At 37.0% G+C, this 21,786-nt stretch overlaps 4 protein-coding genes across 5 annotated transcripts; 1 reads left to right on the forward strand and 3 right to left on the reverse strand.

Annotated features, from left to right (window-relative positions):
• Positions 1–77: 77 nt before the first annotated feature.
• On the reverse strand, positions 78–4,733 carry LOC111793548 (inactive protein kinase SELMODRAFT_444075). 2 transcript variants are annotated; one of them, XM_023675478.2, is made up of 9 exons: positions 4,306–4,733; positions 3,702–3,883; positions 3,514–3,608; positions 2,316–3,349; positions 2,075–2,235; positions 981–1,057; positions 742–889; positions 490–639; positions 78–371 (listed from the first exon to the last, which is right to left on the reverse strand). In XM_023675478.2, exons 1-9 carry the CDS (start codon positions 4,466–4,468, stop codon positions 336–338), a joined length of 2,046 nt encoding a protein of 681 aa, XP_023531246.2. In that variant the 5' UTR covers positions 4,469–4,733; the 3' UTR covers positions 78–335. The 2 variants fall into 2 exon arrangements, with proteins under 2 accessions (XP_023531246.2, XP_023531247.2); XM_023675479.2 differs by having other exon boundaries at positions 3,702–3,856; positions 4,306–4,732.
• Positions 4,734–8,402: 3,669 nt separating this feature from the next.
• LOC111793394 (protein NDL1) lies at positions 8,403–12,545 on the reverse strand. Its single transcript, XM_023675241.2, has 11 exons — positions 12,337–12,545; positions 10,820–10,919; positions 10,279–10,376; positions 10,083–10,171; positions 9,931–9,991; positions 9,763–9,849; positions 9,596–9,673; positions 9,436–9,492; positions 9,271–9,326; positions 9,049–9,184; positions 8,403–8,959 (listed from the first exon to the last, which is right to left on the reverse strand). The coding sequence occupies exons 1-11, from the start codon at positions 12,394–12,396 to the stop codon at positions 8,747–8,749; spliced, it is 1,035 nt and encodes a 344-aa protein (XP_023531009.1). The 5' UTR covers positions 12,397–12,545; the 3' UTR covers positions 8,403–8,746.
• A 2,613-nt stretch (positions 12,546–15,158) lies between these two features.
• Positions 15,159–17,906, forward strand: LOC111793593 (nucleophosmin). Its single transcript, XM_023675545.2, has 7 exons — positions 15,159–15,525; positions 15,660–15,770; positions 16,082–16,150; positions 16,604–16,735; positions 17,128–17,205; positions 17,288–17,413; positions 17,501–17,906. The coding sequence occupies exons 1-7, from the start codon at positions 15,331–15,333 to the stop codon at positions 17,687–17,689; spliced, it is 900 nt and encodes a 299-aa protein (XP_023531313.2). The 5' UTR covers positions 15,159–15,330; the 3' UTR covers positions 17,690–17,906.
• A 28-nt stretch (positions 17,907–17,934) lies between these two features.
• On the reverse strand, positions 17,935–21,107 carry PRMT11 (arginine methyltransferase 11). The gene is made up of 9 exons (XM_023675544.2): positions 20,735–21,107; positions 20,261–20,271; positions 20,016–20,171; positions 19,850–19,913; positions 19,570–19,712; positions 19,274–19,361; positions 18,993–19,108; positions 18,420–18,570; positions 17,935–18,316 (listed from the first exon to the last, which is right to left on the reverse strand). Exons 1-9 carry the CDS (start codon positions 20,997–20,999, stop codon positions 18,111–18,113), a joined length of 1,200 nt encoding a protein of 399 aa, XP_023531312.2. The 5' UTR covers positions 21,000–21,107; the 3' UTR covers positions 17,935–18,110.
• Between the last annotated feature and the right edge of the window lie 679 nt (positions 21,108–21,786).

Genomic DNA, 21,786 nt, shown 5'->3' on the forward strand with positions numbered 1-21,786 from the left:
AAAGTTTAAAGCCAAATTAAATCATTTTAATTTTTTTTTAATTTAAAATGAACTAAAAAAATAGAGAAAGTTAATAATAATAGTAATAATTAACATATATTCAGCCTAATTATAATTAGAATATCATACAAGTATCTTTTATTTGGAACTAATCCAAGCCAAATCTAGACACTTTTTATGGTACAAAAATTTGATCCCCATATTTACATTACACATTGCTTAAAGCTATAGACCTCACTCCAACATCCCCTTAGCTATATGAGCGTTGATTTCAGAGCATATACTTCAACAACTCTGCAAAATTTTCCTGCAGGCTTCCTTACATGGCAGCTGGATTATAAAACGATGTCGCCCTCCAAAACCCGAAGCACCTACAACAACCATGAAGCCAAGATGCCATTAAAGGGTGGATGATCGTGTCTGTGTGTGTGTGTGTGTGTGTTTTGGTTGTGCTTCTGGGATGAATGTTGGTGATCGCTTGAATTTTACCTGAGACATACGCGGTCTTATGTATGGGTCGTGTTTGATGCACAAGGAAGCGCATCGCAGCATGCGGTGAACTTCCTCGTCCGAATAACAGTTCATCAAGCATGGATCGACTAGTTCAGAGATTGCGTTTTTTCGCAATAGCTTTCGTGCCTGATTTGAACATGAAAGAACTCATGAATTCAAATGAGAAAACAGGAATGGTATTTTGAGAATGAAACACAACTAACTTTGCTGCTTGTGAGACAGACTTACCCATTCTGTGAGGCACTGCTGGCCCTTGGGACGGTTTAAATCGATCGCTTTACGTCCAGTCACGAGTTCCAGCAAGACTACACCGAAGGAGTACGTATCGGCTTTCTCTGTGATTTGGCCACTCTGTGCGTACTCTGGAGCAAGGTAGCTAAGCAAGCAAAGTTTTTGCAATTTTATTTTTCTGGTTGATATAGTTTGTGTAATGAGAATGGAAGGATTGAGAGAATTGAAATGGTTACCCAAATCTCCCCAGGATTCTGGTTTCCACTGCTAGGTCTCCATCAGGCTGCCACCTTGCCAGCCCAAAATCTCCGACCTATAACTCGAAAACAAAGTTGCATGTTATTTACTTGAATTATTAACCGAAAAACCCCGAAAACAGCACCCTTCATAAGCATTTTTATTTGACAGAGAGACGACGCTCATACGTCAAGGATATGGGTTGTTTATGTGAGATCCCACATTGGTTGGAGAGGGGAACAAAACATTCTTTATAAGGATGTGCAAACCTCTCCCTAATAGACGTGAGGGGAAAGTCGAAAGGGAAAGTCCAAAAGAGGACAATATCTGTTAGCAATGGGCATGGACTGTTACAAATAGTATTAGAACCAGACACCGAGCGGTGTGCTAGTGAGGATGCTGGGCCCTAAAGGGGGGTGGATTGTGAAACCCCACATCGATTGGAGTGGGGAAAGTGTGCCAACGAGAACGTTGGCCCTCGAAGGAGAGTGAATTGTGAAACCCCACATTGATTGGAGAGAGGAACGAGTGTCAATGAGAACGCTGGGCCCCAAAGGGGGGAGAATTGTGAGATCCCACATTGATTGGAGAGGGGAACAAGTAACAGTGAGGACGTTGGGCCCCAAAGGGGAGTGGATCGTGAGATCCCACATTGATGGGAGAGAGGAACGAGTGCCAGCGAGAACGTTGGGCCCCAAATGGGGGAAGATTGTGAGATCCCACATCGATTGGAGAGGAGAACGAGTGTCAGCGAGGACAATGGGCCTTGAAGGGGGTGGATTATGAGATCTCATATCAGTTGGAGAGGGCAACAAAGCATTCTTTGTAAGGGTGTGGAAACCTCTCTGTAGCAGACGTGTTTTAAAAACCTTGAGGAAAATCCAAAAAGGACAATATCTGCTAGCGGTGGGCTTGAGACGTTACCATTCAAATGGAAACAAACAGAAAAATTCTTATGCTAATCCAAAAATGTAAATGCATCTTAGAGTAAATAGGATTTTCTTTGGTTTCCTTCCGTAGGATAACTCATGGCTTGTGATTCTTATATCAAATCACACGCACAGCTGGGGACTAAGATGAGAGCTTGACTCACTAGTGGTTCGAAATCATGAGTAAGGAGGATATTGTTTGGGCGGATATCACGGTGCACAATACACCCCACCCGACATTCTTCGTGTAGGTATCTCAAACCTCGAGCAGCTCCGACTGCGATCTTTTGTCGTGCAGACCATTTCAACGGATCCCGATTTCGTCCTACAAAGATTGACCATGGCAGTTAATAAAGATGCATACATGTCATTAACAAAACAAGGTTTTTTGAGACAAGACATTACCATAAAGATGGGAATCAAGAGATCCATTGCAAATATATTCATAAACAAGCAACCTTCTTCCACCCTCCACGCAAAATCCAATGAGCATCACGACGTTCCGATGTTGAGCACAGCTTAAGACCTCGACTTCTGAACAAAATTCTTGATCTCCCTGGGTACTAGCCAGTTTATATTGCTTGACAGCAACGACTTGTCCATCGGGTAAGATGCCTCGGTGCACAGACCCATATCCACCCTCAGCCAAAAAGTTCGTTTGTGCAAATCCGCTCGTAGCAACTTCAAGCTCTCCATAAGTGAACCATCTAGGAGGATTCCCAAATGCAGGGGCTTTGTGCTGACACATTGAACACAGTGGAGGAGGGCCTAGAGGTGCTTTTCTGGATAATGAAACCGTGTTCCTTATGTTTCTGCTTGTGCTAACATTAGTACTTCGACTCACCGCATCGGTGTTAGGATCTTGAGAAAGAGTTGACATTTTCTTGACCAGACCTTGACGTGTTGAAGCTGGAGGTCTATGATGAACATTTTGTGATTCTTCCATTACGTGTTGCTGGATTTTACGCCTCGAACTTACAATATCAACCATACAACGCTGGAAATACGAAACGGAGGGAGTTTGCTTTTCGTTCTCAGAATCACATTCGGATCCAGATAAATTTCTCCCACCTTCAGCTGCTGTTCTGGATTCATTTCTCAAGCTGCCACAAAACCCAGAGAACAAAGATGAACTGCCCACATCCGAGCTCGATATCGACGATGTCCCAACATCAGTTACCGTAAGAGGTGACTCAACATCAGGAGTACTCACAGGAGTCATATCAGGCCCCCTAAATGCAGCCGATTCATCGAAATAGCTTTTCAGACACTTCTGAGAGACATCTAATTCATGTGATGATATCCAAGCTTCTCTAGTAGTATTGATTTTAGGGGATTCCATCAAATTCAAACGAAGAACCTTAGGCTGAGATTTCTTCATTAGAACAACATTACACTGCAGCTCTTCCAAACAGTTCTTCCTTTCATCTTTCAAATGCCTATCCATAATTATGAAACAACAAGAATGAACAAATGGGAACCAAACAAAAGTGAACGAAAAGCTTTTAAAGTACTCAATGATATGCCTAAAATGCCTAAAATGCACACAGTTCATATGAATGGATGCCGAAAATAGAGACAAAATTTACATGATATCTATTACTTGTCCAATATCACCCAGTTTGATTGAACTTTCTTAGCTTCAGTAGCCACCATACCCCGAGCCAAACCCGAAAGAGCTTTGATCCTGACTTTTATCTGCAACAAGAATCCACAACTTTGAGGATTCGTAGACGACGAGGAGCAAGAACTAAACAAAAAAACGCTTTGGAAACAAGTTATTGAACAGACCTTCAGTGGTTCATAAGCACCATGAAGCTGATGAACCATTTGAGAACATGAATGCACAATGTCATCCTTCTGATCTGAAAGAGTCTCTGATGGTGTTCTAAGATGACCAATCGCGCAGTCGCTCGTAAATCGGGAAAACCCCCGCAACCATTTACCTATAACGGTCAGATTTTCCATCAAGACTATTACAGTCAAGAGGGGAAAAAATTAACAACTAAACGACAGAAAGAACAGACATCATAGTAATGAACATGAATAGTTGACATTATCATCAATGGGATAGTAGTTTTACTGGAAATTTCAGGAAAATGTTCTCAAATAATGCCAAATTTCCATCCATTTTAGCCACAGATTCTCATGTTTCAGGTAATAATATGTTATTGAATGTTTGATTCTGAGGAATCAAGGATAATCTAGCTCCCTACAGACATAAAGTCACTCAAAATAATTGCTGAGACAAACATTTATGTAGCAGAAATTCACGAATTCTCATCTGGACATCATAAATGCAATCGAAACGTGTCTGAAAACTTATCCATTAAGAATTTCCTTCTCAGGCAAAGAAAATCTACAAAAACACTAAGAATTTTCAAAGGAATCTTACTTGAGTGATGAGAGGGAATAACCACAAGGAGCTTAATATGATCTCCAGGCTGAACAACATGAGTCAAAGCCCAAACCAGAGCAGTCTTAGAAACTTCCTTGGAGGTGGCTTTAATGGCGACCACCACCACTTTCCCAGCCACATCAAGATGACTCTTCTCCATAAACCCTTCAAAAACTCTCACAAAATCCACAAACCCAGTTCAGTTCCCAACCTTGAGGATCAAAATCCAATACCCATGTCAGAAATTTCCATTAAAGAAGACCCCTGAAATGAAAACCCCCAAAAAGAAACCGACACTGAACACAGGAAAACAAAAAAATTAAAGGGTACTCCGTATTCACAATACTGCAGCAATGAGCAGAGAAATCAGCGAAGGAAATGGCTCAGAAACCGATGTGCTTTTGCTCGCCTTGCGAAATGGGAAAAAAGGAACTTAAAGAAGAAAGTAGAGTGAGTGTGGGCCCTCTTTTTACATGTGAAATTCACGCAGCCCACATGCTTTAACGAGTAAAATTGAGCTAATTTTTTACCCATTTGGCCATTTTTTTTTGCTCTTGAAGCCACGCTTTGTGAGGGCCAAACAATAACGACGCTAACAAATAAAGGGATTCGGTTAACTAAATGATTATGTGGTAAAAACTCATCGATGAATCCAGCAGCTAAGTTCCAAGCGGCTTTTGATCCCAATGAAACGAGTCAATTGACGTTGCTTTCTTTCTAAGAAATCCAAAAGCCAAAACAGTGCACAAAGTGTTTGGTATTATTTTTTAATCTCAGTTCTTTCGCTTTAAACTCGACAAAGGGTTGTTTAATTTTCGAGTTTATTCTCACAAAATCTAAGCTTTATGAAGATCAAAACTTTAGCTTCTTAATCGAAATTATATATCTAAATCGATCGAGTTAAACTCAAATTATTATATATTTGTGTTTGGATTACAAAAAAAACGTTGCAAAAGCTGGATTGACTGTATTAATAAAATCCTTTTGAGTTCGTGATATCTATAAATAAAAAAGATGGGGAAAAATGATTTGCTTTGGAAAAGAGAAGGTTTTGTGCGAGCTGGAGTGGGGTTCAAAGCTTTGCAATCAGGTCCCTATTCAATAATTATTTGCACAATGAAATCATCCAAGGTTGTCCCTATTGGCTGCTAATGTTATTTATTGTCTTACTGCTGTTTATTTTTTTTACTTTCCATTAATTATGATCTTGAATTCATAGTCAAACTATGTTCCTGTCTCAAGATATTAAATTTCATCGATGTTTATGACGATAGAGAAGAAAATGAGCGAGAAAAATAGAAACTTTAGTACTTTGCAACTGATTTTGATCCCGATTATATATCTGATGGTCCTTCTGCAATATGGTTACGTTTGCTTTTAAAATGAAGAATCGAAGAATTTCTCGGGAATCCTACCAAATCCATTTGTTCTTTTTCTGTAGGATTTGAACTTATAACATCGGGTTTTGGAGACCCGCGTTCGGTATAGATCAATACAAGCGAGATGTTTTATCTTTACTCACATGCATTTTACAAAAAGATTTCAAGAGATCGCCTAACATAGCATGACTCTAAGTACAGTGTCACAATCGCACTCTTACGATATGTTTTTTAGCAATTGTGTAGCACTCACTCTCGCCACCGCGTGAGTCAGCCAACTCGAAATCGTGTCGCTTTCGATCTGACGACGTATACCCAACACTCTGACCCCGCTTTAAGAAAAATGTTTCAGAGAACGGAGGCAGAGAGAGAGAGAGAGAGAGAGTTTGAAAGAAAGATCGAGAGAAATGAAGAAATGAATATTATAGAGTATAAGCGAAAAGGCAACACAACGGCTTAGATAATATACAACTCAGGGTATGAAGAATTAACGATTAGCATCATATAGGGTGCATTCTTATACATTTTAGATCTTACAGGCCCAGACATGATTTTGTTAAAATACTATAGAAAATACAATACGGAAACTATGTATCACCAAAGAAATAAAGGAAAGCGACAAAGTGATACAATGCAAGTGATTTGGCATGCAAGAATGTACAACACGTCTTGGACAAGCATGACTGTGATATAAAGCACGTTTAATTATGAAGTTCTTATGATTGAGCCGCTAAAAAAGAACTTGCACCCTGGTGGTATAAGCAGTAACTTTCAATCTTTTAAACCTTTATTAGTCATATTATCCTCAAGTTCACTCTCGACGTGGTAGGTTAATGATTTTGTAAATTTTTTCATTTTTTATGTAATAAGATCTGTATCATAATTACCTTACTGCCCCCACTTATGCTTCTTCTTCCTCTTTTTTTTTTTTTTTTACTGTCCATATCAACAATTATATTCCTTAATGCCAAAAAAAAAAGGGAAAAAGAAAGAAAAATAAATTATTCCACTCTTTTTAGGTAGGAATGGAATGTTAGCCTTCCATTTTTTATTTTTATTTTTTTAAAAAAAAAAAAAAATTAGAAATTGATTCTCTGAGTCTGAGAAGAATGCATAAAAAGAAAAACTAATATTCTCCTTCAGATCATACTTTTGCATTTTTTGTTTCTTGTGTATATATATATTTATTTATTGTATTAATTAAATATATTTTCAGTTTATAAAACACTTTTCTTGTTTTAATTATGTATATTTTAATTTTACTCAAGAAATAAAATTTACGAATATTATTAAAGAACAGATTCCGACATCCGATATTGTGTTTCTCATTTCTTTTGTTGCTCATTGTCACAATCGTGTTCTTGTGATAGTGGGACAGCGATTGTGCGACACTTGTTCTAATCAAGCGAACAAGTCAGCCTTAAGAAATTTGAACGTCGCGAACAATGTCAGCGTATGTGTAGGCCTTGAGTCACGTTACGAGAAAATGTTTAGAAAACGTGAGCGAGGAAATACATTGGAAGCCGATTTGAAGAATTGAAGAAATCAACGTTATATGACTATAAGCAAAGAAACAAATACGACGATTTAAATATCATATAACTCAAGGTAGGAAGAAGTGATAACTAGTCATATCCCCTACGGTACATTTTAGGGCATTTTAGCCCCGACGGGGGTAGACATGATTTTGGTGAACCAATATGCAATGCTAGAGGCCTATCTAAGATGAAAGCATGTAAAAGAAGTTTGGAACGGGCATGCAACCATGGACATCACGTCCTAGACAAGCAAGACCAGGATATCTGTCATGCGGCTATAGACAACGCGCCTTGGACAAGCATGACCACGACATCCTCCCCCACTTAATTGGTTGACGTCTCTGTTAACCAACTCGAACAAGCAAGACTGAGACATCTGTCATGCAGCTATAGACAACATGTTTTGGACAAACTTGACCGTAACCCTCAACTGCATGGAATTCAAGTGGTAATAGTGTTGTTAGACCTTCACTCCTTAGATTCCGTCAACAATCAAACCCAACCTACTTTAAATACAACTTGATGATTTAAAAAGTACGAATAACTTATATAAGTAACCTTACGTACACGGTCAACAACAAAAGTAATTATCGACTTGCTTCTTTATAATTGTATCAACTTCAATAAGAACGCACTCGGTTCTTCGAACGTAGTCCCAAAAAAAAGAAAAAAAACCATTTCATTTTATATTTCCAAGTACGTAATGATTTATTAACAAATTACACAAATTTATCAATAAACCAAACCAAAATGGTGTTGGGAGCAATCAATAGGGAACAATGAGAACCTGTATGCTGCTCATGACTTTATGGACAGCCGCATACATAAAGGGAATAATAATAATAATAATAGCCAACCAGCACCGAACATGAATGCTTTCACAACTATTTTTAAAAGAGAAAGCGGAAATCACGTTGAAGGCCGGCAAAAATTAAGCAAAATCTCCTCGTTCAGTGAATCCCAGCTAAGCCATTTCAATCATTTTCAGGCTCCATCCCATTCAATCTATATTCCAATATAAAACAGACATACACACACCCATATACACCGATATAACTAAAGATGAACCCATCTGAACATAGCTTAGTAGATAACACACAAATTCCTGTTGAACGAAAGAAAACGATGATATTACTCGTAAGAAGAAGAAGAAGAAGAGTAGCATGCAACAGCTCAATTCATTGAAAGTCATAATAAATAAATATTTTGGTCAGATTGAAGAATATACGAATCCAAAGAGTTCAAGAATATGATCTCTTTTATGTCTGATGACTACAAAAGAATGAATATGTCCTCCTCCCTATAGTTATTTACCCATCATCATTGTAAGCTCTTTTTTCACTCACATCTCTCCCTATCTACAAACGCCCTTTCAACAAATCAAAATTCTGGAAACGAAAAAACTTACAGACGTACAGACGGATGGACGGACGGACTTTCGAATCACAGCGAAGCATTCGCCTTAGCTCAGCCCCTTCTTCTCCTCCTCCTTTTCCAGTTCTGTCTGTCCCTCCTCGACGATTAAGAAATGCGGGTCTTTATTGGTTTTAGCTTTAATCCCATGCTTTCCGGAGAAAGGAGCTCTGGGGAGATGCAAGATGGACTGAGCGGACTCCGTGGACTGTCGCTGAATTGGCATGGTCTATACAACCCGTATCCCATGAAGAAGTACTCCATTGGTATCAACATTGCGTGTGGTTGCTCTTCAGTTACCATCGATCCACAAGCTTGGACCTGCGTGAATCACCCCCCCCTCGGGTTAATTATTTAACGAAGCCTAGGCAATTATGGCTGCAGAGCGTTCAATTACTATCATGTCATACCTCAACCAAGGCACTATATCTTCTGTCCAATTTTGATATCATGTGGAGTGCTTCAGAATGGAAAGGCGAGCTATCCCCGACGAAAATGAGAGTGCGACACCGGAGCCTTTTCAACCCTTCAGTAATGTCTGGTCTTCTGCAAAAGGGAAAAAAAGGTTGCGTTGCAGATTGACATATACATGGATGAGCGGAACGAATGGTAGAGATGGGAAAAGAATTTACCCATTAATTGCTTGGAGGAACCTCAAAACATTGTTGCTCTGTCTCTCATCTAACAACTGACAGAACAGATATACCATCTTTATCAAACCAACCCAAAATTTGAACCAACAACGAGAAAAGTTCGAGAAACGGAAAAGGATACACGACAGACAAACTAGCACATACTTTTCTACAAGCTTGAACTATATCAGACTCTGCAACTTCGGCACTACCACGGACCTCCTGTTGCAAGTTACAACACAATCTCATGAATCCAGTCACCCACAACAATATCAAAGGTGAACACAGAAAAGTGAATTAACTCTAAGAATGGAAATCATATAACCTTGCTGAAGTACCGCTGAAGCAAGCACTCTTTCAACAACCCGCACATGCCATAGAAGTATAACAAGTTAGACATTACCTGCAAGTACAACGGATACAAGATATTTAACATGCATCAAAGCTTGAATGTAATTCTATCTATGAAGAATAACAAGGCTTGAAAAGGACCTTATTATAGAACCACTCGGACCAAGACGGTGCCTTGCATAAGGGGGATATAAGAATTAAACCAAGAACACGTTCTCTATATTTCAACTGTCAAATAATAAATTGGTCAGACCAAAAAAAAACTTTTGATTGAGCTTCACAATAAATTTCACAATGAGATGAACGTACAGCAAAAAGCGTAAGAATGTAAGCGCCTGCTGTTACCCCCATGCACATCACTGCACCAAGTCTGTAATAGAAATAGCCAATTCAAAATCAACTATACAAGCTTTGATATCAAAATTCTAAAGAGGAGTCGAGAGAGGATGCGTTGTAATTACCCAAAATAGTTGAGAACCTCAAGGATTTGATCTGCTAAATCATCAGCAGAGGGCATAGGATTATCCTGACAAATCTCAGCAGCTCCTAACTGCAAGAACTCTTGGTAAAGTTCCGAAAAGGAAGCTATGTGAATATAGTATTCAGAAGCAGATACAGTTATCCACGTACACAAATTTACTCAACAATAATACAGACCTCATGTCCTGGTGGACTGATATGGTAGATGCAAAAGTTGTGAAGGAGCAAAGAAGCTGCTTCAGGGAAGAAGAATAATCCTTGAAAACACGACATATCTGCAAAACTCAGTGAAAAGAAACCACTTAAAAGCTATTTCACATATTTTGAAGATGGCGTAAGAAACACAGACACTTTAGTTTAACTCACTTGTCCAAGTCCTACACTTGTTGGACACGTATCGAACACTGAGTTACATACTAGCTGTACATGGTCAATCTAGTTCGAACATTTGTTAAGTAAACTAAATAGACATATAATGATGTATTTTGAGGGAAAAACACATCAAATTCATATTTTTAAGCATATAAATACATAAACATATGGACTTTGAATTTCCTTCTGGTGTAAAAATGTTAAATGTATATTTAAGTAAACGTGTCTTTGCCATGTTCGTGCCCTAGATACTTACAAACTAACCTGTCAAAGGATTTGTGTCTAGTATCCATATTAATGCATCTTAGATGACGACTAAGAAGAACGGATAACTCCAAACACTTACGATTTAGAGCCAAATCTGGATAGGTAATCAGTGGCGGCTTGTCTTGGTCTCCGCAAACTATAACAGACACAGAACCCTGGCCAGTTCGTATATGATGCTCCTGTGAATGACATGAGTAGCATTTGATCAGCAAGATGATATGAAAAGTATTGGGGGGAATCAAAACACTCAAATCAAAAAGAATATAAATAAGAAACATCTTGTAGTTGTCTCTCCCAATCACATATTATTCCTGTACGAGCTATGGGAGAGCAAAAAGGAAGCCCTTTTGGAAGGAAAAAAGTTCAAATAGTCCAACATTTCCAGCCTATTATATCCTAAAAGAACAGCCCATGTGCATTTCCTTTCAAGATGCCCAAGCTAACTTGTTCCTTCAATCTAGTACAACTTTATAAAAGTAGAGCAAAAAAAACGAATGTATATTTCTGCGTTCGAATTATCATTAGCTCAAAAATTATGACAACAGCCAAGATAAATAAGCAACCATATCTATCAACACAAATAAAGTTTCATTACAAAAAGAAGAATAAGAAGCAAAAAAGTGGGTAAGGCGTTGGTTCATTCAGTAATGGGCTTCCAGCGATTAACGATCATATCCTCAAGGGATAAGTTAAGTACTAAGATAAGCAACCAATACTACAAGAAAGCAAATGGAAAAATATCTAACAAAAACAATACCATCTTCAAACTCATTGATAATTGCAAAGTTCAAACAAACAATTCCCAAAACCCCAACTGGAAAACTAAAAATCCTTGAAAAAAACACAAATTAAAGAGATACAAGATGTCTTAATCCTCATAAAAGCTTGACCAGGTGAAAACCCTTTGTCAAAAGAGGTAAAAGAAATTGAATAGGAGGAATAACAGGGTTTAAAAATGTCAAGGCCTAGATAACAACGACATAGAACATAATGAAAACCAAAAAGAGAAGGAAAAAATTGGAAGGAAACAAAAAGGACCCAGAAGCTAGAAATAGGAAATCATCAAATCCCATCGTTGTCACATCAAGCATTTAAACAAGTAGGAAAAAACACCGATCCCTGAATCAAGAAAGTAGCCTCAAAACCTAACCCATTGCCTAGCTTAATTAATTAGTTCGTTCATTTAAGGAAGAAGTGTTGGACTTAATTGTTAATAGCTTCCTAATGAATGGAAGATCCTCGGTCAAACGAGACATGGAAATGAACTCCAGATCGGAACGGGAAAAAAGAAAAGTGGGAAAGCAATAATCCCCAAATAATTTTCTCCTTTATATTCATATCCGAACAAAGCTATAGAATGCCATAAGACACTTCACCCATAATAAGAACCCCCAGCCCCACAGCCAAAAGAAAACGGGATTTTAAGCCATCAAATCATGAAGAGAAAAAAAAAAAAAAAAAACCCCGCTGAAATCTCTCGATCGACAAAAAAGAAAGAACCGAGAAATAAAAAACGATTGAACTGCACAATAAACCAAGCCATTAAAGGCAAACCCTGGTGGAAAAAAGCAAGAAACGAATGAAATTAAGACAAACCGTTCCACCGAGATAGATCTTCTCCATGTCGACGGAAACAGAGTCGTTAGAATCTGCCATGGCCGTAGCTCTGTGTCCGTCCGATAGCGCTACCACCAAAACAGCCGGTCGCCGTCGGTCGCGGAGGTCCTCCTGTGTCTCTGTCTCTGTCTCTGTCTCGCTCGCTTTTACTCTCGTCTCTCTTCTTCCAGAATTATAGGCTTTGGATTCGTTGGCTTATATACAAAGCGATTCTTTCTTTTCTCTCCGTCTGTTTTAACAATCTCTTTCTCTCATTATTTTTTTTTATCTTTTTTATTTTTATTTTCTTTTTCTCTCTCCATTTTTTCCTTTTTATTTTTATTCTCTCTCGTCTAACTGGAAATTTTTAACTGCGGTTAATTTCCACCGACGCTCTGAGACCCTCCCTACCAACTGATATTAACCCGTTAACCGTGGTCAATGTCCCGCCAGCTCAGCCTTTAAAAACCGAAAAAGGACAAGTGCATGAACTTCCCTAAACGGCGCCGTTTTAGTGCCGCCGAAATGGCACTTCCTTTGCTAATATTATTTTTTGCTACGATATATTTGAAAACCGAAATTTTATTTTTATGAATATGTTGACGTTATTTTAAGTATTATAATATATTATAATAATTAGTTATAGAATATATATGGTTAATATTGGAAGATTTAGTTAGTTTATTATTATTATTTTTAAGTATTAGTTGGTAGCTTATATTCTATTTAAAGCAGATGAATATTAATCAAAATTGGACTTTAGATTTTACTTGAACTTTTGATCTCACCTATATTTATTGCACTTCTAGAGTCTAATTCTATTTCTCATTCTTAATGTCAAGGTCCTTTTATTTATTTAATTAATATTTGAATTTTTATATTTTAGTTTAAATTAATTTTATCGGATTACGATTATGATTTGTGATCATAAGAATCGTGTTTAGTCAAATATTTAAACTAAAAGAAAAAAACAGTTGTTGTGTTTACTAACGTTTTGAATCTTCAAGTTATAGTGTAATAAAATCATTGACCTGCTCCCTATGAAGGCTAACCTTATTGAGGGTGAGGAAGGGGTGAAGATTCTATGGGTCGAGAGCATGCATGGTGTCACAATCGACAATGAGATTGTGCCCTTGAAAAGTCATCAATGACGATGGCTAGTTAAAATGGAAGAGAATATTGCAACCATACTGCGAAAAAAGTAGATTGTGACTCTCACGCGCAAATAAAACAAGGTGGCGAGATGGAAATGGCGCTCAACCGGCCAAGCGAGAGTTGAGATAGATAAGTGTCATAATGGAATCGAGAAGGACATGGCAAACATATTTATTAAATAATTTTGGAATTTCAACAATAAAAATATAATTTAACAAAAAAATAAAAGAAATGATGATTTTAAATGGGCCCTATTACATTGAGTTTGACCAAAAGCTGATTAGTGTCATACTGATGCATACACCTGTCATTGGATACTCTTTTTATGGGATCCACGTGGCCCATACCCCTGACAAATAGGTTCGAGTACGTGTACAAAAGAAGTCCTTTAAAATTTTCTTTTATTAAAAAAAAAAATGATATTGCTTGCCTTTGATCCGACTCAATTATTAATCATGCCCATTTTAATCATATTTTAATATCAACTTCACTTACATTTGGCAATTTGTGAGTGGTTCCCTCACATTCATTCACCAACACCCCATACATTCAATCATTTTTTTTTTTTTAAATTCAATCAAATCGACCTATTGTACATTGTTCGCTGACTCACTTTGATACCATTTGTAACATTTCGAACCCACCGCGAGTAAATATTGTCCACTTTGACCTGTTATGTATCACAGTCAACCTCACTGTTTTAACGCACCTATTAGGGACAGATTTTCACACCTTTATAAAAAATGATTTATTTCCCCCTCAAACCGTAAATATAGTATTTTTCATCGTTTCTTTGCATAAAATAGTAATAATAATAATAATAATAATAAACTTACTCGCTCCCTTGCTTGAGAAGCTCAAATGTTTACCCGAATATATATATATTTGAACTTGCAAAATTTATTATTATTATTATTGTTGTTATTATTATTATTGGAATATATAGCGGAAAAAAAAAAAAAAACTATCATAATTAGTGAACAAGTATGTCACGGTAATGCTTGTACAATATGTGTTGCCCATGATCTCATATATGTTACATACCAAAACCTTTTGTGTTGTATTCCTTTACCGCTTTCATGATGTATAGTTTATTTATTGTATTTTTTTAGTGTATGACGTTTCGGCAGAATCATATCTATGTCTAATAGATCTAAAACGCCTCATAATGTACTATTAAAGATGCGATTAATCGTCAATTCTTGAGGCCGAGTTATATACTATCTAAGTGGTTGTGTGCTTTTTCCACTAATAGTAAAAAGGATTCATTTTAGATTTAAGATTAATTTCTAAATTTGAGGTTAAATTTTATCAAAATTGATTAAATAATAATAAAAAAATATATTTCATAAAAAATAAAATTTAACATATTTTATTTTCGAACTTTAGGTAAGGAATGATTAATAAAGACAAATTTTTAATTAAAAAAATTAATAATAAACTAACAGTAAAATCAGTTTTAAATACAAATTTATACTCGAAAGTCGAAACTCGATTAATAAGAAATAGAAAATTAAAAAATTAAAAAAAAGACGTGTTTTCTTGCACCCTATTGGATGAAATCGATGGACCTACGTAAATGTACCAGAGGAACCAATTAGATCAAGACACGTCAGCTATGTTATTTATTTATTTATTTATTAGTTTTGTTTCGTCCTCTTGAAGACCGAAGCGCCTTTGTTTTCTTCGTTTGTTTGATTGATTTGATTTTGATTAGAACCGATTCCAATTTTCGTCCATTTCGGTGAAAAATCTTGTAGCGTAAAACTCTTCTTCCACCATTGTTGGAATCCTCAATTCAAATTCTCTGAATCTTAAACAGAGAGCTTCGTGAAGAAGATGAATCGATTACTGAGTGTTGTTTTGGTGCTTCTTGCCATTGCTTGGGTTCCGACGTTTGAGTGTTCGAAGAAGCTATCAGCAGCTGCAAGGAGGGAGGACGTTCCGTACATCAAATGCCAGGTCTGCGAGAAGCTTGCTGTGCAGTTGTATCACCAAGTTGAGAAGAAACGAGCTGAGATCGCTCCCAAGAAGGTAATTCTTTATAGCTGATGTTTCGTGGATCGGTTTTGGATTCTTTAATTTAGAGATTCAGATTATAATCAACTCCATTCATTTTTTTTCCTGCATTTGAATGTTTTCCCTTTCTTTTGGGGTTCTTGATGTAGATCTCCGAGTATCAAATTATCGAAATAGCTGAGAACGTATGTAATTTGAAGAAGGCAGAAGCTGATTGGATTTTGCAGATTGACATTGTTGAACAAGGGGATAGGCTTGAGGTAAGTGGAACTGAGATGAGATTTTGCTGTTTCAATCTAATGAATTTAGGTATAAAACTTTGGTGACTTGTTATCACTGTTCGGGATTGGCATTTTCAACTTAGAAAATGAATGAAACGGTCCTATGAATCAAAACTAATTTTTCCGTTTACAATCATGATATTCAAAATATGAACGGAAATACCTTTTCTTTTAGTATTTTGCCGACAAGCAACTCAAAATATTAATAATCTTTCCGAGTTATATTGTTTTTATTACTTCAAAAACTTCACCTGTAAGCCATAACTCATTGAAGAACTATGTCTTCTTAGCTAGTGGAGCAGAACACCGAAGGACAATGCAATTCAGAGTGCAAGACTATTGAGCGTGCATGTCAAGAGGTATGTATTGTTTTGGCCTTGAGTATGATGTTTATTAACCCTTATTAGCTGACAGAACAAAAAATTAGTACAGCTTCAGAATCTGGGGAGATAAGAAATGAGAATCTCATTGTATTCGTATATTTTGATGTTTTTATGAAAAAACCTCGACATAAACTAGTAGGAATAGTGTTCTTACTTCCTTAAGTAGTTTGTTTTTAGTAGATTACAAATCTTAATGAGGTCCACTGATTAGGTAAATGCAATATACACAGACCAATACAAATAAATCAAGTAAAAGATGAACTAGAAGGAATTTTTTTTTTAAAAGAATAGCCAGGAGGAGTTTACTGAATCTGAAGTGGTGAGTTTTGCTAGAATTGCTTTGACTTTGTGATAGAATAGATTCCCCATCGTGGGTTTACCAGAAAGAAAATATAGCAATTTCTTCAATTTGTTCTGTTGCCTTCACAGGTCATGGGATATTCTGATACTGATGTTGCTGAATACTTGTATAGCTCCAAACCAAACATTGAATCGTTGATTAACTATCTGTGCAAGGACCTCACTCAATCATGCAGTACTAAGCCGCCTCCAGTTCCTAAGGTAGCAACTAATCACATGCCGGTTTAACTGATTGATGAGATTTTATCCATCGTTTTTTGGTGTGAGCTAATTGTCATTGTCATTAAAATTCTGGGTTCTGGTACCTATTGGGACTAACTTGCCCTCTAATTATATGTTTTAGTTAAATTTGAATGGTCTGTATGCATTGGTTATTCGTTAGAGATTGACATTATGAAATCCCAGATGGTGAATAATTTTAATGATGCTTTGGTTCATTTAATGATCATGTTATTAGTTTTGGTTAAAAACAGAGGAGTGATGAAAATTGTTAAGTTAACACCCAAGTTAAAATGTGGTTTTCAGTCTTTGACATTTTAGTTTATTGAGATTCAGTCTTCTATAGTTGATCCTTGTACTGTATTATGATTCAGGACAGGACTCCAGGCGAGCCCTTCGTGGCCAAGTCAGCAAAGGAAGCTGAGATGGAAAAGATGTTGAGATCTATGGAGGTAATTAGTTCGTTGTTTTAGTGCTTGTTGGTCAACACTTCCTCAATTTCTAAGCTTCACCCACGCTCTTCACCTAAACCAGGGAATGCCAGGAGCACCCGGCATGAAAATGTATTCAAGAGATGATCTAATGAATATGAAGAATTTCGGAGGCGAAGATGACGACGATGAAGACGAGGAAGAAGATGATAAATTCCCTTCAAATTTGGTACTTAAAACATCTTTTATATGGCCCGAAGTTTCAGGAATTAATTATAAATGTTTTGCATAAACTTATTGGGAAACCTTTTTGCAGGGCAAAGTTTTGAGGGAGAAAGAGAGCAAGAAGAGTGATTGGAAAAACAGGATCACGAAGGGCGTTTCGAAGGCAGGGGAAGCAATAAAAAAGCACGCTTACAGAGTGTCTAACAAAGTAAGGCATTGGTGGAGAGCGAAGTCCAGAGGCTTCAAAAGTTCAAAGCCCGCCGCCAAACAAGAACTGTAAAGTCTCTCAGTAACATTAAAGTTAAATTCGTTGTGTTTGCATCGCCCCATTAGGAAGTTAGCTAGTGAAACTGATAGCAAATACAGAAGAGTTCTTGTTCGAATCAATCAATGTTTGAAATTTTGTAGTACTCTTCAGGAAGACTAAAGCCTTGGATTTGGAAATGTTTTTTTTTTTTTTTACAACTTACATTATAAATTGCAAAAGTTGTCAGGAATTGAGGGGTACATTCTCCAATTGCTCTGTTTGGCAGAAGAGGAACTATAAATTGTATTTAAAGCATCCAGATGGATAAATGAATACAAGCATATCAATAAGGTATAATTGTCAAACCTAATTAATTCCTTAAAGAAGATGTAGCAACACACGAATACATAAATTGTGATCGAAAACAAGCCAGTGTTGTTGCACTATTGTTGAATCAACGCATCTTGTAATGTTGAGTCTTCGAGATCGTGCATCGACGTCCATTGAACGAATATTTCAGCACGATATCAATATCGCGAGCATTCTTCTTGTTTGGAGCAACATTCAAGCTACCAGTGATAGCCTCTCCCTCACAAATGGTGAGAACATCTTCCAAGTATAGAACTGTTTGCTTCCAATGTGTAGCTCTTGATCTCGGCCCTGTGACATAATATTGCAGAAGATTCTATCAATTCTAAAACAAAATAGAAGTCATGAATTACAATGGCCTAAAAATACTTGTTTCATCCCAGTAGAAATTTACCAGTAGAGAATCCAGTCAACTTATGGCACTTGGTAAAAGATACATCAAAGTAGGCAACAAGAGCATGAATGTAATCGTCACGTTCTGCTATGAGCTTGAATGGAGCAGTAAAGGAAGCATCGCCTGGCGCCATTTTGGATATATCCATTGTCTGAGTGAGACCAACCAAAACATATCATCCATAATGAAAACAACAGGTATAAGAGAAGGATCACTAAAACTCAAGTGTAAAATACTCTTTTTAGAACATGGAAAATAGAATCCAAAAAAATGTAATCTATAATCGAAGTTCATGAGACTAGAACACCAAACATTCAAAACTAGGACGAGATTACAGTCGTCGAAGATTTTCAAGGCAATAAAGATAGAAATAGAATTGGAGGAGATTCAAAAAATTAGATGACTGATGGAAGCTTTTAAAAGTCAAAGCTTTGAGATGTGATACAACAAGCAAGAAACACTCATGTTCGACATAAATATTGAACTTCATTATTTGACCATGAAACTATGGCAAGCATGATGTATTCAAGTGTCAAATTAACTCAGTTTTCAGTGAAAGTGTTTCGTTATCACCTTAAGTAGCTGACAGTTTGTAACAATTTGATTCTGGTCAACAGTGTCCACCAGAGGCTCCACCAAGGCTTGCCTTTTGATGCAGCTCATGTCAAACCCATATACACTATTCCAAACTATTTTAGCATGTAGACGAACAAGGAAACAATGTCAGAAAAGATTGCAACATATATAGCTGAACGATTCAAATAACATTTCTAGCAACCAAGATTGTACGTGGATGTGCTAAATAGAACATCTCAAGGAGCTATACTAGAAGGGCCACATGTCAATTAACTCACACTCAATCTTGTCTTCTTTGTAGTCTGCATCCTCAATGGCTGTTAGATACAGAGAAGCTTTGTCTGGTAGAACAAGACCATCATTAACCTGCATGACGGAAACAAAATAGCATATGTGAATATAAGGGACCAGCTGAAATTCCCACATTTGGCTTGCCCCATTAAGTTATTGAGCCTTGGATTAGAGAATGAATGAGTGACATTAAATCATCGCAAGAATACAGAAGCAAATACACAGAACACTCTTCAAACAGATTACTTGTGCTAAAATCTCAGCAAATACACAGAACACTTACAAGCCACTTATCACGAGCATATAGGACTGTATTTAACATATTCTCGAACAACAAAAAGTATCCCATCCATTCTGAAATAATTATGTCTACTCCAGCAACAGGAAGCTCAATTTCTTCAATCTTCCCTTTCAGAACGGTTATAACTGCCAAAAAAAAAAAAAAAAAACAGGGTTTTGTGATGAGAAACTGCTATAGAAGAAAAGAAAATAACTGAGAGAATACAAATCTATGAAATTACAACAATTGGGTACAAGAGGAACAAGAGATATAAGAAAGATACCATTAGAAAATCCATTGGCTTCAACAATTTCTTTTGCCATATCAGCCATATGGGAGCACTCGACCTGTAAACGAACACTTCCTTAGAAGCAAAAACTAAAAGAATAAACCAAACAAAGGGGAAAAAAGAAGGCACATTGCCATATTACAAGAACCACCAAACTTACAGCATAAACATGTGCTGCTCCAGCTTTGGCACAAAATAGGGACAAAATGCCAGTCCCTGCTCCCACGTCAAGGACAACTTTATCTTTGAATAAAAACTTATTTTGATAAATTACATTTTGATACGTCTTAGTTCTAACTGAATCCTTCAGCATTTCCTGCAACAAGAAAAATAGCCATGCTAAATTTCTGTAAGATACAATATGAAAAATAACTCTTTCGGCTTGCATCCATGTCGGAAACTTACTTCGTGAATGCCTGCACAAGTAAAACGAACAAATTACAAAAAAAAAAAAGTAATTAGTTTCACTTTCAGGATCTTAATTGAAGATGAATAACAAATTGTGAACCAGAAGTCACGGACATTCCCAAAAACAATAAATGGATGAACGAAAACACAGCATAATAATAAACACATTCACGCAGACTTTTCCCGTACTAAACAGCAAGGAGCGTTCAACATATGTCGTCCAAGGACAATCTATATTTTTTTAACCCAGGAGAGTAACAAAGGAACTTTGAGATGTTAAACCTAAATGGCAATTCAAGTAAATCAATTACTAAAAGGAAGTGCAGGTTTAAGGGCTTGTCCCTAGACTATATTCCAAAATGCAGTAATGATAGAACCTAGAACCGACGGTGAATCAAACTAGATGATATATTCGAAATAAGGAAGAAGAAAACATCCACACATCAGCAAACCGATAGGAAAAACCATTACCGAAGTGAGAGTAGGAATCGAAGTAATAATCAGCGCTGGTTTTATCATCTTTGTCATCCAAGGACTGGGCAGGCTCACACGCGGAGTCTTCAATGACTCTGTTGGAGTCGTCGGCTTCACACATGGACTCGTCGATGTTGGAGCTCTCAGTGGTTTCTTCAATCAGAGCTTCGTCGTCGTCTTCGAAGCGAATCTTGGAGCCCTGGGGCTGAGGCAGGCCATTGAGGGTGGATGAGCTGTGATCACCATTTTTCCGGCGACCCATGATGGATTGGTTGCAAAGTAAACGAATAGATTAGGGCTTTCGGGTGGGGTTTTAGTGTAGAGCAGTGTTTCGCCGTAGAACTCAACTGCGCGGCTACGAGCGAGTTTTTGAAGTGCTTTTAAAGCAGCGGACTAGTTGTGTTCCACGTTCATGAGTTTATTTCTTTTTAATTAATTAATTTATTTATTTTAAATATAATACTCGTGTCATAAATTATTTTTAAAAAATAAAATAGGCTTTGTTATGATTTAATTAGCTTAAATTAAATTTTGTTCCTTTAATTGGTTTTTTTCTATGGCTCTTTAATAGGTTGATCTAAAATAGATGCCACCTGGACCATAATTAAATTGGGTAAGCTGTCATAGTGTTAAATTTTAAGTTTTAATTTTTTTAATTAAAAATAGTTTGCTTGATAACTCAATAAGAGTCTGCCACGTGTAGGTTCTTTAACAACAATTGGTATGTGTTCTCTGTATGATAAAGGATTGGATGTATAATTGTCTAGACGGTAATCATAGTATCTTGTACCTGAACCATGGTGGCTCACTTTTTCTAAGTAATGGAGAAGATGGCCAAAATATACCATTGATATGAGCAGTTGGTCAAATCTAGTATGGATCGTGGTCAAATCTAGTATGGATCGTACATAGACTGTATGATGATTAGGCCGTAATGATAGTATCTCATACCACGATGGCTCGTCTAATTGTTCAGGCCGTAATGATAGTATCTTGTACCTGAACCACGGTGGCTCACTTTTTCTAAGTAATGGGGAAGAGGACCAAAA

This window comes from Cucurbita pepo, chromosome 4, assembly GCF_057944985.1.
Source record: "Cucurbita pepo subsp. pepo isolate OVF chromosome 4, ASM5794498v1, whole genome shotgun sequence".
NCBI classification, from domain to species: Eukaryota; Viridiplantae; Streptophyta; class Magnoliopsida; order Cucurbitales; family Cucurbitaceae; genus Cucurbita; species Cucurbita pepo.

What these genes read in the sequence shown, in the direction of transcription:
- LOC111793593 (XM_023675545.2), top strand. Translation starts at nt 15,331, where the DNA reads ATGAATCGATTACTGAGTGTTGTTTTGGTGCTTCTTGCCATTGCTTGG. An exon ending in CTGAGATCGCTCCCAAGAAG is followed by an intron (nt 15,526 to 15,659) that starts GTAATTCTTTAT and finishes TTCTTGATGTAG; the next exon opens with ATCTCCGAGTATCAAATTAT. An exon ending in TTGAGCGTGCATGTCAAGAG is followed by an intron (nt 16,151 to 16,603) that starts GTATGTATTGTT and finishes TTGCCTTCACAG; the next exon opens with GTCATGGGATATTCTGATAC.
- PRMT11 (XM_023675544.2), bottom strand. Translation starts at nt 20,999, where the DNA reads ATGGGTCGCCGGAAAAATGGTGATCACAGCTCATCCACCCTCAATGGC. An exon ending in ATGCTCGTGATAAGTGGCTT is followed by an intron (nt 19,362 to 19,569) that starts GTAAGTGTTCTG and finishes TCCGTCATGCAG; the next exon opens with GTTAATGATGGTCTTGTTCT. An exon ending in CAAACTGTCAGCTACTTAAG is followed by an intron (nt 18,571 to 18,992) that starts GTGATAACGAAA and finishes GGTCTCACTCAG; the next exon opens with ACAATGGATATATCCAAAAT.
- LOC111793548 (XM_023675478.2), bottom strand. Translation starts at nt 4,468, where the DNA reads ATGGAGAAGAGTCATCTTGATGTGGCTGGGAAAGTGGTGGTGGTCGCC. An exon ending in CTCATGATTTCGAACCACTA is followed by an intron (nt 1,058 to 2,074) that starts GTGAGTCAAGCT and finishes TTCGAGTTATAG; the next exon opens with GTCGGAGATTTTGGGCTGGC. An exon ending in TAAGACCGCGTATGTCTCAG is followed by an intron (nt 372 to 489) that starts GTAAAATTCAAG and finishes TGGTTGTTGTAG; the next exon opens with GTGCTTCGGGTTTTGGAGGG.
- LOC111793394 (XM_023675241.2), bottom strand. Translation starts at nt 12,396, where the DNA reads ATGGCAGATTCTAACGACTCTGTTTCCGTCGACATGGAGAAGATCTAT. An exon ending in AGATCTATCTCGGTGGAACG is followed by an intron (nt 10,920 to 12,336) that starts GTTTGTCTTAAT and finishes TGTCATTCACAG; the next exon opens with GAGCATCATATACGAACTGG. An exon ending in TAGTTCAAGCTTGTAGAAAA is followed by an intron (nt 9,327 to 9,435) that starts GTATGTGCTAGT and finishes CTGTTCTGTCAG; the next exon opens with TTGTTAGATGAGAGACAGAG.